Raw genomic sequence first — 13,712 nt, forward strand, 5'->3', positions numbered from 1 at the left:
CCACAACTCATATCCTTGTAAGGATAAAAGACTGTAGTAAGCCACCTTTTGTTCATCTCTATTACAAGATGGTGCTGGCCAGATGCAGCTCCCTGGTAGTAAATTACTTTAGTACATGCGCAGTGTGCTGTATTCCTTATCACACTTACATGCTAATGAAGAACTCACTTAGTTCACCAATGAGGAAGCGGCTGGCTATCTCTCTTGGCAGACGGGGCTGAGTAGGCTATATAAGGTCAGGCTGGGAGAGAGCCCGGGCCGCCAAAAGAAGAAATAAGCTTAATTCAAGGTTCCTGAAATAAACCATAAGAAGGAAGAAACTCCCTGGTGTTGCGTCCTCCTTGCCGGCAAGGGTGGGCATGACAAAAGACACCAAAAGTACCATCAGGAAAATACAAAAGGCCATCAGAGGATCTCCTAGCTGCAACTTGGTCTTTAACTGGAGGTTCCAGACTGTCAGAAAATAAATTCCTATTGTTGAAGTCACCTAATTTATGGAAGCTTACTGTAAGACCCCCAAAAAACTGAGGGCACCCCAGTGCCCCATGCCTCGGAAGGCGACACCCAAATCACTCGCAAGAAATGGTCTTGATGCAATAAGCAAGAGGATTGTTTATTCCAGAGCTCTGGGCTCCACAGCAGTACACCGCACAGGGCTAGAGGACTGTGGGCAACTCAAGTCAGGGTATTTAAAGGGGAAAATCACAAGGCAAGGGGTGGAGGACAATCATGCACGGGACGGGAAGCACAGAATGAGCAAGTCAGGCAATAGTTTATGCCACGAAGAGAGAGAGGAGGGGCTAGTAGCCCCTTTTATAGTGGGCCAGGTCTATGGGGCGGGGCATACCTGGCTGTTGTCAGGTAAGTATGGGGTGGAGCTTAGACAGAATACCAACACTCAGAAACAATGTAAAGTGGTTTTCTGTTTGCCAGGAAACGCCTTTACTTTCTTATCCATTCCTACAGTCCCCCAACCTCCCCAGAAAGGGCGCCAAAGTCACTATTAAGAAGCCAGCAGCAGATCCAAGCCCCATGCTAGTTCTCCCTAGTTCTGGCTGTGCCAGCGAGTCTGCCCTCCTCCTGCAGGACTCGCCTACCAGTTCTGTTATCTTGTCTGCTCCATTGCCTTGGCAATGATCAGCTTGAGTCTCCTGTGTTTTCTCTCCTCCGCTCCTCTCTCTGTCCCCGAGAGGTAACCATGACAGACTTCCCTAGATGCCTCTAGCTAGTCTCATTCTTTTTTGTTTTTTTTTCTGTTTGGTTTGGTTTTGGTTTTTTGTTTGTTTGTTTGTTTGTTTTTGAGACAGGGTTTCTCTGTGTAGCCCTGGCTGTTCTGGAACTCACTCTGTAGACCAGGCTGGCCTCGAACTCAGAAATCCACCTGCCTCTGCCTCCCAAGTACTGGGATTAAAGGTGTGCGCCACCACACCCGGCTTAGTCTCATTCTTTTATCTACAATAGAAACCTTCCCCCATAACCTGTTGAAGCCACTGAATTGTGAGAGCTAGTCAATGGCGGCACAAACTAACTAATGCAATGTTATTGAAGCTGCCATTTCTTTTCTTTTCTTTTTTTTTTTTTTTTAAAAAACTGCTCCCCTAGAATACAGTGAATTTCAGGACAACAAAGAGTATGTAGAGAGATCCTGTCTCAAAACTAAACAAAACAACAAAAATACTGCTGAGTTTCAGATTTTCTAAGGCTAAAAACATTCCCATAAGAAAAAAAAAGACTATATAATCTTTCCTTTTTTTAAAAAAAGACTTATTTATTTATTATATGTAAGTGCACTGTAGTTGTCTTCAGACACTCCAGAACAGGAAGTCAGATCTCATTACAGATGGCTGTGAGCCACCATGTGGTTACAGGGATTTGAACTCAGGACCTTTGGGAGAGTAGTCAGTGTTCTTAACACCTGCGCCATCTCTCCAGTCCCCAGATCTTTCCTTTCTTTTAACCACAACTGTTGTGTTTTATAAAAAGAAAGAGGCCGGGCGGTGGTGGCGCACGCCTGTGATCCCAGCACTCTGGGAGGCAAAGGCAAGCAGATTTCTGAGTTCGAGGCCAGCCTGGTTTACAGAGTGATTTCTAGGACAGCCAGGGCTCTACAGAGAAACCCTGTCTCGAAAAAAAACAAATAATTAAAAAAAAAAAAAAAAAAAAAAAAGGAAAGAAAGAGTCCTGATATGTTTGGTGGAGGCGAGGTATAGTGGGGGTGGGGATGGGGCCTCTGCGGGCCCATGCTGAGGCATCCCTTCCCCCTCTGAGGTACCAGCCACAGATGGTATAGAATGGAATAGTTTATTCAGGGCATAGGGAGGGGACAAGGGGGTAGAGTAGAGGAGGCGGACCATGAGCATGCGGAGAGGGGGAGGGGAATGGGGAGAGAGGGGAAGGAGCAGGAGAGCAAGAGAGAGGAGGGGGCAAGCAGCCCCTTTTATAGTGAGTCAGGCATACCTGACTGTGGCCAGGTAACTGAGGGGCAGGGCCTAGACTAAGTGCCAACGACAATGATAAAGTTTATCCAAAACACATTTTATTTTCAAAACAAATAGGCCCTGTTTAAGGAGAAACAAACCAACAGAGAAAACAGCCACTACAATAAACCCAAATTATGACGCACAGATTTATTCACTCAGCCCATATTTGAGGAATGGCTAGAAGACCAGTGCACAGAGGATTTGACTATACTTGGATTCAAGGCTTTTTCATGAAAGCTGAGGTCACGGGTTTACAAGTTTGTCCCGCTATATCAAGAGCAGCAAGGCTTGGATGGTCATGTTTATGTTCTGACAGTAGGACAGCATGCAAGGTGCAAGAGCGCTTATTCAGCCTACTGCTCAGAGAAAAGAGACGAGAAAGCTACTGCCTTGGCGAGAGGTTCTGTGTACACCCAGGAAACCGTGGGGTTTGTCCTGAAGTCTTGGAAGACTTTCTTGTGCTCAGGGAAGACCCTCTACCCTGGAATCTCAGTTCTAGATACACTAGACTTCACTACAACTAGGAGAAGCAACTGGTCTTCTCAGTTGTACTGAGAGCGGGGGGGGGGGGGGGGGGGGGGGGGGGATGGGAGAAAGTCACTCCGTGGGCAGAACTGTACTGAAAGTCAGGGGCCCGGGGCTCACATTTCATAGTCATAGCCATCTTGACATCGAAACATTTTTCCCAGACAGCAAAATATCCCACAGTGACTGGTAATCCAGATAAGATGGTAAGCATAAAATAAGTATATTGATAAGTACTGAAGTCTTGAGTAAATTTCAGGCATGTTTTTAAAAAAAATAGGCAATTCTGTTGTATGACTTTGGCAGGTGGGTTCCCTCAGATCAGAAGGAAAGACAGTCCAGTAACCGGGAGTTGTACAAGTATGTCCAACATACTCAAGGTTAAGGTTGGTCTTACAGAGTTAAACAGACCCATTAGCTGAAATTCAGAGGAGAGCGGGGACCCGACACTGAAGGGAGAGTTGTAGCAAAGGCTCAGAGTCCAGTAAGAGCCTTACACGGAGGCTGAGCTTCTGATGAAAAGCTCCCTAGGGACCTGGGGTATAGCCTTGTTGACTGAATGCATGCATGTTAGGGTCTAAGAATCGCCAGGGAATGATAGCTCAGATTTAAATAGTATGTAAGAGCAAAGAGCACATTAGCAGAATAACTTGTATGGAGGGGGGGGGTCTCCCCATTTGTGAATGGAGACCTCTAGTGGGCTTGAAGGCCCAGCTTTTGTCAGGGGAATTCTAGGGGGGTGGATGCACCCTTTTACCTTGATTGGTTAGCTGTATCAATAGGGGTCTGACTAATTTTACAATTCATTAGGCTCTGGAGACTTCAGTATAGGGTTGTTGTTCATTTATTTCAGCTATCTATTTGAACTTCAGGCCAGATGACAAGGTGTTCTTGGATTGGATTCCTGAGGCTGTGGTTGGCTGATCACACGTTCTGGGTTCTCATTTCTGGGAAACAGAAACCTAGGCCTAGTCTCCCATATTGTCCATTTGTGGCCTGTCATGGGATCAGCCTTAGTCGCTTTATACTCATCCTGTGCCAATCCTGGGTTTTGTCCTTGGCAAGGCAGAGCAAGCACTAGGCACGATAGTGTAGGACTATAACATCAGCAGCACTCAAGTGGTGGAAGCAGGAGGACTAGAAGGTCTTCCTTGTCTACAGAGTGAATGTGAGACCCAATCTGGGTCCCCGCCTCCCCCTCCCTGCCCAAAAACCCCCCAGACTTCCTTAGTACTCTGAAACCCACAAGAATCTGCATGGCATAATTACAACTTTCAATGTAATTACAACGTTACATTTTGCTGTGCCTGGCAGGGTGTTCACCATTGAGATATTTTCGGAAGAAAGTTTGAATGCGTTGCCAGGCATCCAGCTGTGCCCTTGAGTGAGCTCTTGGCTCCCCTCCATAGAATATTACTTCACCCACCACTGCATGTACAAAGGCTATGGGAGGAGGAAAATAGGGTGGGTCAATACAGTGACCGGTTTGTGGATAGTAGATTATCTGGGGTCTGTCTTTGCCATGGGCTTGTAGATGTTCACAGGCTATATGAGCGTAGACATCACTTTTCCAGTTGTGATCATCCATGCCCACAATAAACAGGAAGGGTCCCTGGGCCTTTTCCAATGGAATAAGACTTTGGCGGTTAGGTTCCTCCAGAGGATTGTTGAACATATCCTTCAAATCCAGAAGGCCTAACTCATTCACCTTATATTTTGTTGCATCACACCCAAGACTAGGAACACACAGATCCTTGTAAGATAGAGGCACTAGTGTGTTGGCCACACAGGAATTTATAAGGACAGTGGCTGTGATGTTGTCCTTCAGGAAAGAAGCCATCGAGAGGCACAGATCACCACCTTTGGAGATACCAAGAAGCCCAATATTTGGGCCTTTCACCTATGAGGAGAGAAAGAGAATAAGTATAAGGTTCATAAGTGGAAAACATGCAGTCATTTTATATTCTCCAAGTACTATCCTCAAATTGAACTTCCTTGTCTTCCTTATACAATAATCTATAAGTTTAAAACAAGCCTGCTAATACATTGATTTCTGAGTATATAGACTATCTAATGTTTATAAAGACCAAGTTAAGAGTATACACAAAGGCCTTTGTAAAATAAATTAATGAACTGTTAAATATTTTTTCCTAACTTGGTGAATATAGCAGCATAAAAAAAGATATAAGATCAAGCTCAATTTAAAACCTTAGATCATGTCTGAGCCTATGCTTCTTCTCTGTTGACCATAACATATACCCCTAGGCCTTAAACGTGTAAGCTGCATGTCCACACATAATGAAAGCCCTTTAAGGAGCACAAAAGAACCAGTGTTGGAAAGTTAAGGAGGGTGTGCTAGGATCCAAAACCTAGAGCCCATGACTGGCTCTTCTTGCTACATCTAATACAGAACGACAAGTGAGTTCTCCTGTACAGCCCTGGCTGTCCCTGAACTCACTCTATAGACCAGGCTGGCCTTGAACTCAGAAATCCACCTGCCTCTGCCTCCCAAGTGCTGGGTTTACAGGCGTGCGCCACCACCGCCCGGCATAAGTTGAGCTTTGAGTTTTCAGAAACTCAAGCCAGGCCCAGTGGCTTCCTCTCTCTTCCTGCTGCCTGTTAATTCGGATATAGAACTCTCAGCTCCTTCTCCGGCACCGTGTGTGTCTGCCTGTGCAGACCGCCATGCTTCCTGCCACGATGGCAGTGGACTAAACCTCTCAACTGTTGGCAGCCCCCAATCCAATGTTTTCCTTATAAGAGATGCTGTGGGCGCGGTGTCTCTTCACAGCAATAGAAAATCTAACAAGTCAGTCTCATTTAGCTTACATTTACTGAAACTATTTTAAATAAATGTTCTGCTATTGAAAGGATAGAAAATAATACAGCCTAACTCTAATGACCCCAAGAAGTCAGAAGTTTAAAATGCTATCTTGCTTTGTTAGAAACTAGGTAAAAGGTCACATTCCAGAGCCCGCCCTTTGTTTAGACCTAGCAGAAAGGCCTTGAATAGGTGATCCTGGCCCCACAAGGTAATAGGAAATGGGCTAAGCTTATCTTGCTTCTGTAAACTGCTTACGCCATTACCCTATTAGGAGTTCATGCAGCAATAGACATTCAAGAAAATAGGAAACTAATCAGTCCACTGAGCGGGCTCCGATAATTTAAACTGATTGGCCTAAAAACTATGGAGTGGTACAAATCAATTGGCTCACATTTCGAGGGCTCTCCATGCTAAGAAATGATTGGTTTGTGAGTCGCGGTTGTAAACCTATAAAAGCTGTCGCAGTTGGCGACTGTTGAAGGCTCTTAGCAACTGTTGAAGGCTCACTTGGCTGGAATTCCCAGTGTCCTGGTGAGGCTTTTGGCCCTGCCTGAGTCCACTGCACCCCCCCTTGTATTCAAGCCAACACTGGAACCCACCTGCGGATGGTGTAACATGAAGGCCAAGGCTTCTTCAAAGTACTCCAGGCATATGTCACTCAAATATTCAGGGAGGTCTTCAAATCGGAAATAAGCCAGAGCAAGCACAGCAAAACCATGCCCAGCCAGGAGGCTGGCTCTGTATTCACATAAGCCACCGACGCTTCCATACAAATCGATGATCCCAGGGAACTGGCCCTTGCCTGCAGAAGACCACACATCATATCACAAAAGGCTTTAGCTGCTCAAGAGATATTTGGGGGTTCAGATTTTTAGCAATCAGCAAGAAAAACGTCTTTCTGGGCTGGAGAGTTGGTTCAGCTGTTAAGAGCACTGACTGCTCTTACGAAGGTCCTGAGTTCAAATCCCAGCAACCACATGGTGGATCACAACCATCTGTAATGAGATCTGACGCCCTCTTCTGATGTGTCTGAAGACAGCTGCAGTGTATTTACATATAATAATAAATAAATCTTTGGGCCGGAGCAAGCAGAGGTACTGAGTTCAATTCCCAGCAACCACATGATGGCTCATGACCATCTGTACAGCTACAGTGTAGTCATACACATAAAATAATAAATAAATAAATCTTTTTTTTAAAGGTCTCTCTCTCTCTCTCTCTCTCTCTCTCTCTCTCTCTCTCTCTCGGGAGACCTGACTTTATTACATTGTATAAGGTGTCCTGGAACCCTTGATCCTCCTGCCTTTGCCTCTCAACAGTGGACTTGCAGATATGTAGCACCACATCTGTCTATTTTGGTTTTTTGTTTTGTTTTGTTTTTGAGATAGAGTTTCACTATGTAGCTCTAGCCAGGTTGGAACTTGCTATATAGAACAGGCTGGCCTCAAACTCAGAGATCTGCCTGCCTCTGCCTTCCAGGATTAAAAGCATACACCTCCACGTCTGACTGGTTTTAATAAGCTACAGAGAAAAGAGAAGTGTAACAAAATATCTCCCCTCCCTAATTTGTCACAATAATAACAAATAAAGTTTAAAAAATAACACACATCTTCCAACAACTTTTTCCAGTTTCCTTAGAAAATATCTAAAAATGCTTTATGGGTATAAAACATTCTTCAGTTCACCAGGGATTACTCGGAGACAGTCCTACCCTTACATCTGTTCTACCTTTAAAGAAGAGCAACGTACATTAGCTGAGTGGTTTTGGCCCCTGAATATTTGTATATGCTGTTTCTTTTGCTGACTGTACTATTCTCCCTCTCTTCTGATTTTCATGTATTCAACTTCTTAATATGCAGCTTTCAATTTAGATAGGCTTAGATACATTCTCACCAGCACCTTAGCCAGTATCTCCTTCTCCGAGGGTCTGCCACACTGTGTTAACAGGTATAAGAATAACTCGGTTGGGTTATAAGTTTCACTCCAAATATTGATAGGCCATGTCTCAATTACTTTTTTATTCCTTTGATAAAACACCATGACCAAAGGAACCGATAAAAGAAAGCATTTGATTTGGAGCTCATAGTTTCAGAGGGTTGGAGCCCCTGGCCATCATGCAGTTGGCAGGGGAACTCTGGAACAGTAGCTGGGAGCTCACAGCTTGATCCACAAGCAGGAGGCAAAGAGAGCTGAGAGGGGTGGGTGCCTCTGGAGACCTCAGAAGCCACCCCAGCGACACAGCTCTTTCAACAAGGCCATGCCTCCCAATCCTTTCCAAGCAGGTCTATCAACTGGGCACAAGATATTCAAATACATAAGCCCACGGGGGCCACGTTCACTCAAACCACCACTGGCCATGTAGTAAACAATGAAACGTTCAGGGTCCCCCCCCCCCCCATTCCTTTTTCCTTTCTTCATTTCCCTCTTGTTCTTTAAGAGTCTTGTGTAGTTCACACTAGCCTCAAACTTGCTTTGTAATGTGGGATCTTGAGCTCTTGATCCTCCTGCCTTTGCCTCCCAAGTGCCCAGGATTTCAAATATGTACCCCCATACTCATTAATACATTTACTTGTGTATCATGTTGTTTGCATGGTCTTAATGAGAACCTTGATAACATTACAGTGGTTTGAATAAGAATGGGCCACATGGGCTGGAGAGATGGCTCAGTGGTTAGGAGCAGAGGTCCTGAGTTCAATTCCCATCACTCACACCATCTCTAATAGTATCTGATGCCCTCTTTGGGTGTGTCTGAAGACAGCTATAGTGTACTCAGATACATAAAATAAATAAATAAATCTTTAAAATAAAAAGAGAGTAGGCTACATAAGTCTGTATACTTGAATACTTTGTCATCAGGAAGTGGCACTATGTGAGACAGATTAGGAGGTGTGGCTCTGTTGGAGAAATTGGGTCATTGGGAGTGGGTTTCAAAAGCCTACACAATAAGCCTAGTGTTGTTCTCTCTGCCTGTGGATCAGGTTCTGCTTGCATGCTACATGCTGTCACGATGACAGTGGACTAAACCTCTGAAAATGTAATGAAGTCCCCAGTTAAAAGCTTTCTTTCATAAGAGTTGCCTCAGGGGCTGGTGAGATGGCTCAGTGGTTAAGAGCACTGACTGCTCTTCTGAAGGTCCTGAGTTCAAATCCCAGTGACCACATGGTGGCTCACAACCATCTGTAATGAGATTTGACGCCCTCTTCTGGTGTGTTTGAAGACAGCTACAGTGTGCTCACATCAACAATAAATAAATATTTGGGTCGGAGGGATGGAGGGAGTGGGGCAGATTCCCAAGCAACCACATGATGGCTCACAACCATCTATACAGCTACAGTGCATAAAATAAATAAATCTTTAAAAAAAAAAAAAAGAGTTGCCTCAGTTATTGTGTCTTCTCACAGGTATAGAAGAGTAAGTAGGGGGCTGGAGAGATGGCTCAGTGGGTAAGACTGTTCTTCTGAAGGTCCTGAGTTCAAATTCCAGCAACCACATGGTGGCTCACAAGAATCTGCACGGCTACAGTGTATCCATATACATAAAATAAATAAATCTTTTTTAAAAAAGAACAATGAGTTGGGTAAATATTCTTTCTGGATGACTTAATCAGTCATGATGATTTACAGAGCTCCTATTAAAGTTCTGTGGAAGTCTCCAGAAACAGAGAAGAATAGAGAAACAGAAACAGTTTCTGTTTCTGAGACTGGAACAGGTCTCCGTTCCAGTCACAGGCACTCCCACTATACCACTAGCGAAGTTTAGAAAGTGCCCAAGAGTTGTAAAAATGAGGGATATTCTCTTACTGTGTGCAACAACCACCAATTTAGTTTCAAAATGCTGTGTTCTGCAGTGACTCTCATACTTTCCTGTAGCTAGAAGGAGAATGCCAGGAACTATCTTTCCTCTGTTTTTACATAGAATGCATCCTATTTTTCTTAGACCAGGGTTTGCCAACATCAGCACAGCATCCATTTGTGTATGTGTGTGTTCTGTGAATATAAGTACTTGTGTTTGAATATGAGTGAGTGTGTCGTGTCGTGTGTGTGTGTGTGTGTGTGTGTGTGTGTAGGCCAAAGGTCTTTCTCAACAGTTCTTCACATTATTTTTGAAGACTGGAGCTCATTGGCAGGCTGGACTGACTGGTTAACAAAGCCCAGGGAATCCAGTTTGTGCTTCCAGGCTTCACAGCATTTTACAGGCATTGACTCTGGGGCCCAGCTTTTTATACAGGTACTGAGGAGGACTTGAACTCAGTCAGATCTTTGTGGTTGTCAGGCAAGCACTTTGCCAATTGAGCTATCTCCCCAGCACAGTGCATCCATTTGGAACAGAATAATTTTCTTCTGGGGCTGTTTGGTATTTGGTGGGAAGGTTGGAAAGTTAGCAGGATCCCTGGCCTCTAAATGGCAACAGCATACCCCCCAACACGCTCCTTCCACCCCCGCCACAAGATTTCTTTATGTAGCCCTGGCTGTCCTGTTACTTGCTAGTAGACCAGGCTGGCCTTGAACTCAGAGATCTGCCTACCTGTCACCCCAGTGTTGGAATTAAAAGTATGTGTCACCACCGTTGGGCTCCTGCCTCCATTTTTGACAAGCAAAAAATCTCTGCAGATACTGCCAGATGTCCTCACAGAAGGGTAAAAATCACCCTTGGTTGAAAACTACCACCAGCATGTTTATGGTGGCGAGGGGTTCTGCCATGAATATTCTTGTGTGCGTTAATGATTAGGGAATATCATCTTCATTTGTGGCTTAAAGGTTCTTTGAAAGTTTGATGTCAAAGGAGGCAAAAGTTACTCTTACTACAAGCATAAGTTATTAAAACTTCTCCAGTGGCTACCATTTGGTGGGTCTTTTCTTTTCTTTTCTTTCTTTCTTTCTTTCTTTCTTTCTTTCTTTCTTTCTTTCTTTCGTTCGTTCGTTCGTTCGTTCTTCCTTCCTTCCTTCCTTCCTTTTCTTTCTTTCTTGCATTCTTTTTTTTAAAGTCTGGTATTCCTGGTCTCCCATCCAAGTACTAACCAGGCCCGACCCTGCTTAGTTTCTGAGATCAGCATTTGGTGGATTTCAATAAATAAAAGTTGAGCTTCCTTATAGTTGAGGAATTCATGGTGCCTTAAGGGAATGAGACTTGGTAAAAAATTTCCTCTTAAAGACGACTGAGAAAATTTGGAGAGTGGATACAAGGTTACTAAAGTTACACAGTTATGTGCTAGAGCTCACAAGAGGTTTGTTCAGGACCAGAAAATAGACTAAGCCATGAGCACAGGAGTGGGGAGGGGGCAGCTCACCTGGAGGCAGGAAGAGCGTGGCGCGCACCCGGCCCTCGCGCACGGGCACGCGCCGCACCCCGGGAGCCATGAAGTGACGCTCGTGCACTGCGTGTGCAAGCCGCTGCCCGCCGTAGGGCTCGTGTCCGTCCAGCACCTCCAGCTCCACCACGAATGGCGTCTGCACGTCGCGTTTGACCAGGCGCTGGAAAGGACGTTCGGGCTCCATGGCCCAGAGCAGCCCCATGGGCTCGAGCCCCGTGAAGCTGCCGCCCAGCGCGGGCGCGCGCGCCAGGTCCAGCTCACCGTGGGCGTCGGCGCGGTAGCGCGCGTGGGCTCGGAAGAGCACGCCCTTCTCGTCCCGCAGGGCCGCGCGCAGCGTGACGGGCTGCTCCGGGGCCAGGCCGCGCACGGCGATGCTCAGCGGCTCGTCCCAGCAGCTGCGGCCCGCGGGCTCCAGGCTCAGCGTGGGCGCCATGGGGAGCTGGGGGCCTCGGGGATCGCCACGCGAGTCCGGAGCGGAGCCTGGTCTGCTGTGGAGCGGATCTGGTGGGTCTCTGGGAGTTCCCGACTCCGGCCTCCCGTCCCTCAGACCAGACAGGAACAGAAAACCTGCTGAAGGATGTGTGTGTTCAAAGTATAAGTGGAGCTCTGCCAGGACAGAGGTTTCTGCCAATGTGGTGTTGGGTAAGTGGTGACTCTAGGTGAATAAGATTGAGCCGAGGCAGTCTGGCCTTGCGTGGATTCAGTAGCAGCCTTCTACAAAAACAAACAACTTTTAAATACTGTATTACTTTTAGGCTTTTTTCCTCTACTACAGGGAAATATGTATTTTTTTAATTAGATTTATTTATTTATTTATTATATGTAAGTACACTGTCGCTGTCTTCAGACACCACAGAAGAGGGCGTTGTGAGCCACCATGTGGTTACTAGGATTTGAACTCAGGATCTTCAGAAGAAGAGTCAGTGCTCTTAACCTCTGAGCCATCTCTCCAGCCCAGATTAGATACTTTATAAAGAACAGAGATTTATGTCTTACAGTTTTGACGTCTGGGAAGTCTACGTTGGAGGGGCCCCGTATTCAGTTGCCTGTCATCCAGTTGTGGAAAGCCAACAACACTCAAATTTGGGTGTAATGACTCAGGCACAGGGGGCTTATTGTGTTAGGCTGACACACACCCCCTCCAGAACACCTGTAGCTATTCTGTTCTATGCCTGCCAGCTATTTAATACAGTTGCTGTAACATGCCTACCAGCCACTGACAGAGAGAAGTGACTTGGCTCAAGGACATGGGACCACAAATCCTGTTTTGTTCTGTATTCTTTGAAAGAGATTAGCTCATCTTAAGAAACTTCATGGGAGTCAGGCAGTGGTGGCGCACGACTTTAATCCTAGCACTTGGGAGGCAGAGGCAGGTGGATTTCTGAGTTCGAGGTCAGCCTGCTCTACAGAGTGAGTTCCAGGACAGCCAGGGCTACAAAGAGAAATCCTGTTTTGAAAAACAAACAGTAAAAAAAAAAAAAATTAAGAAATAAAAGAAAGAAAGAAATTTCATGGGGGCTGGAAAGTTGGCTCAGAGGATAAGACTGACTGCTCTTCCAGAGGTCCTGAGTTCAATTCTCAGCAACCACATGGTGGCTCACAACAATCTGTAATGGGATCCAATGTCCTCTTCTGGTTTGTGTGAAGACAGCCACAGTGTACTCACATACATAAAATAAATAAATCTTTAAAAAAAAAGAAATTTCATAAAGCTTTATGTAGGACCCATTGAGTAAGTCAAAGGTCATTATGAACTGTTATGATTAAAATATCTTGAGTCAGGGCTGACCACCGAGCAGCCCTTTCTGCACCTGTATATGAGCTCACTGAGGTTTTCATAATAGACACTGAAGAATGCTACTAATAAGCCAAAGAGTTGTGATTATAATACTCAAGCTCTGTTATCTCAATGTTCTGCAGTTCCCCCTTATCTTACTCAGGACCAATCAGTTTAAAGGGTGGCTGATAATACTTAGCCTAGGAAGCCAAGTTGTCCTCTCCTTGCCCTTTAAACTTTTAAACCTGTTTTTTTTTTTCCCTATAAAAATCTACTCTGAGAGCAAACTATACTTGAATTAGGTTCCCAAGTCTCTTTTGCGGTCCTGGAACCCAATATTAAGGTGTACATTCAATAAACTACTCTTGCTTGAGGTCACTGTTTGTTTGGTTTAAGTGGCAGTTCCTGAACCCCAATAATTGTAATGCAAAGCAAGCCTGGCTTACATAGAGCGATCCTGTTTTAAACAAACATACACAAAGCATGCAACAACAACAACAAAAAAAAAAAAAAAAAAAAAAAAGGCCACACTTAGGCTGGAGAGTTGGCTCAGGAGTTAAGAGCACTGACTGCTCTTCCAGAGGTCCTGAGTTCAATTCCCAGCAACCACATGGTGGCCCACAACCATCTGTAATGCACTCTTCTGGTGTGTGGTGGAAACAGCTACAGTGTACTCATATAAATAAAAATAAATAAATCCTTAAAAAAGAAGAATAAAATTCTCTGTTAAAAAAAAGAAGAAGAAAGGGGCTGGAGAGATGGCTCAGCAGTTAAGAGCACTGACTGCTCTTCAGG

At 45.1% G+C, this 13,712-nt stretch overlaps 1 protein-coding gene across 1 annotated transcript; it reads right to left on the bottom strand.

Moving 5' to 3' along the window:
* Positions 1–3,280: 3,280 nt before the first annotated feature.
* Positions 3,281–11,762, bottom strand: LOC127687132 (acyl-coenzyme A thioesterase 6). Its single transcript, XM_052185438.1, has 3 exons — positions 11,117–11,762; positions 6,429–6,631; positions 3,281–4,905 (listed from the first exon to the last, which is right to left on the bottom strand). The coding sequence occupies exons 1-3, from the start codon at positions 11,571–11,573 to the stop codon at positions 4,297–4,299; spliced, it is 1,269 nt and encodes a 422-aa protein (XP_052041398.1). The 5' UTR covers positions 11,574–11,762; the 3' UTR covers positions 3,281–4,296.
* Between the last annotated feature and the right edge of the window lie 1,950 nt (positions 11,763–13,712).

The sequence above is a fragment of the Apodemus sylvaticus genome, chromosome 6 (genome assembly GCF_947179515.1).
Source record: "Apodemus sylvaticus chromosome 6, mApoSyl1.1, whole genome shotgun sequence".
In the NCBI taxonomy this organism is placed as follows: Eukaryota; Metazoa; Chordata; class Mammalia; order Rodentia; family Muridae; genus Apodemus; species Apodemus sylvaticus.

What these genes read in the sequence shown, in the direction of transcription:
- LOC127687132 (XM_052185438.1), bottom strand. Translation starts at nt 11,573, where the DNA reads ATGGCGCCCACGCTGAGCCTGGAGCCCGCGGGCCGCAGCTGCTGGGAC. An exon ending in CACGCTCTTCCTGCCTCCAG is followed by an intron (nt 6,632 to 11,116) that starts GTGAGCTGCCCC and finishes GGTCTTCTGCAG; the next exon opens with GCAAGGGCCAGTTCCCTGGG. An exon ending in TCATGTTACACCATCCGCAG is followed by an intron (nt 4,906 to 6,428) that starts GTGGGTTCCAGT and finishes CTCTCCTCATAG; the next exon opens with GTGAAAGGCCCAAATATTGG.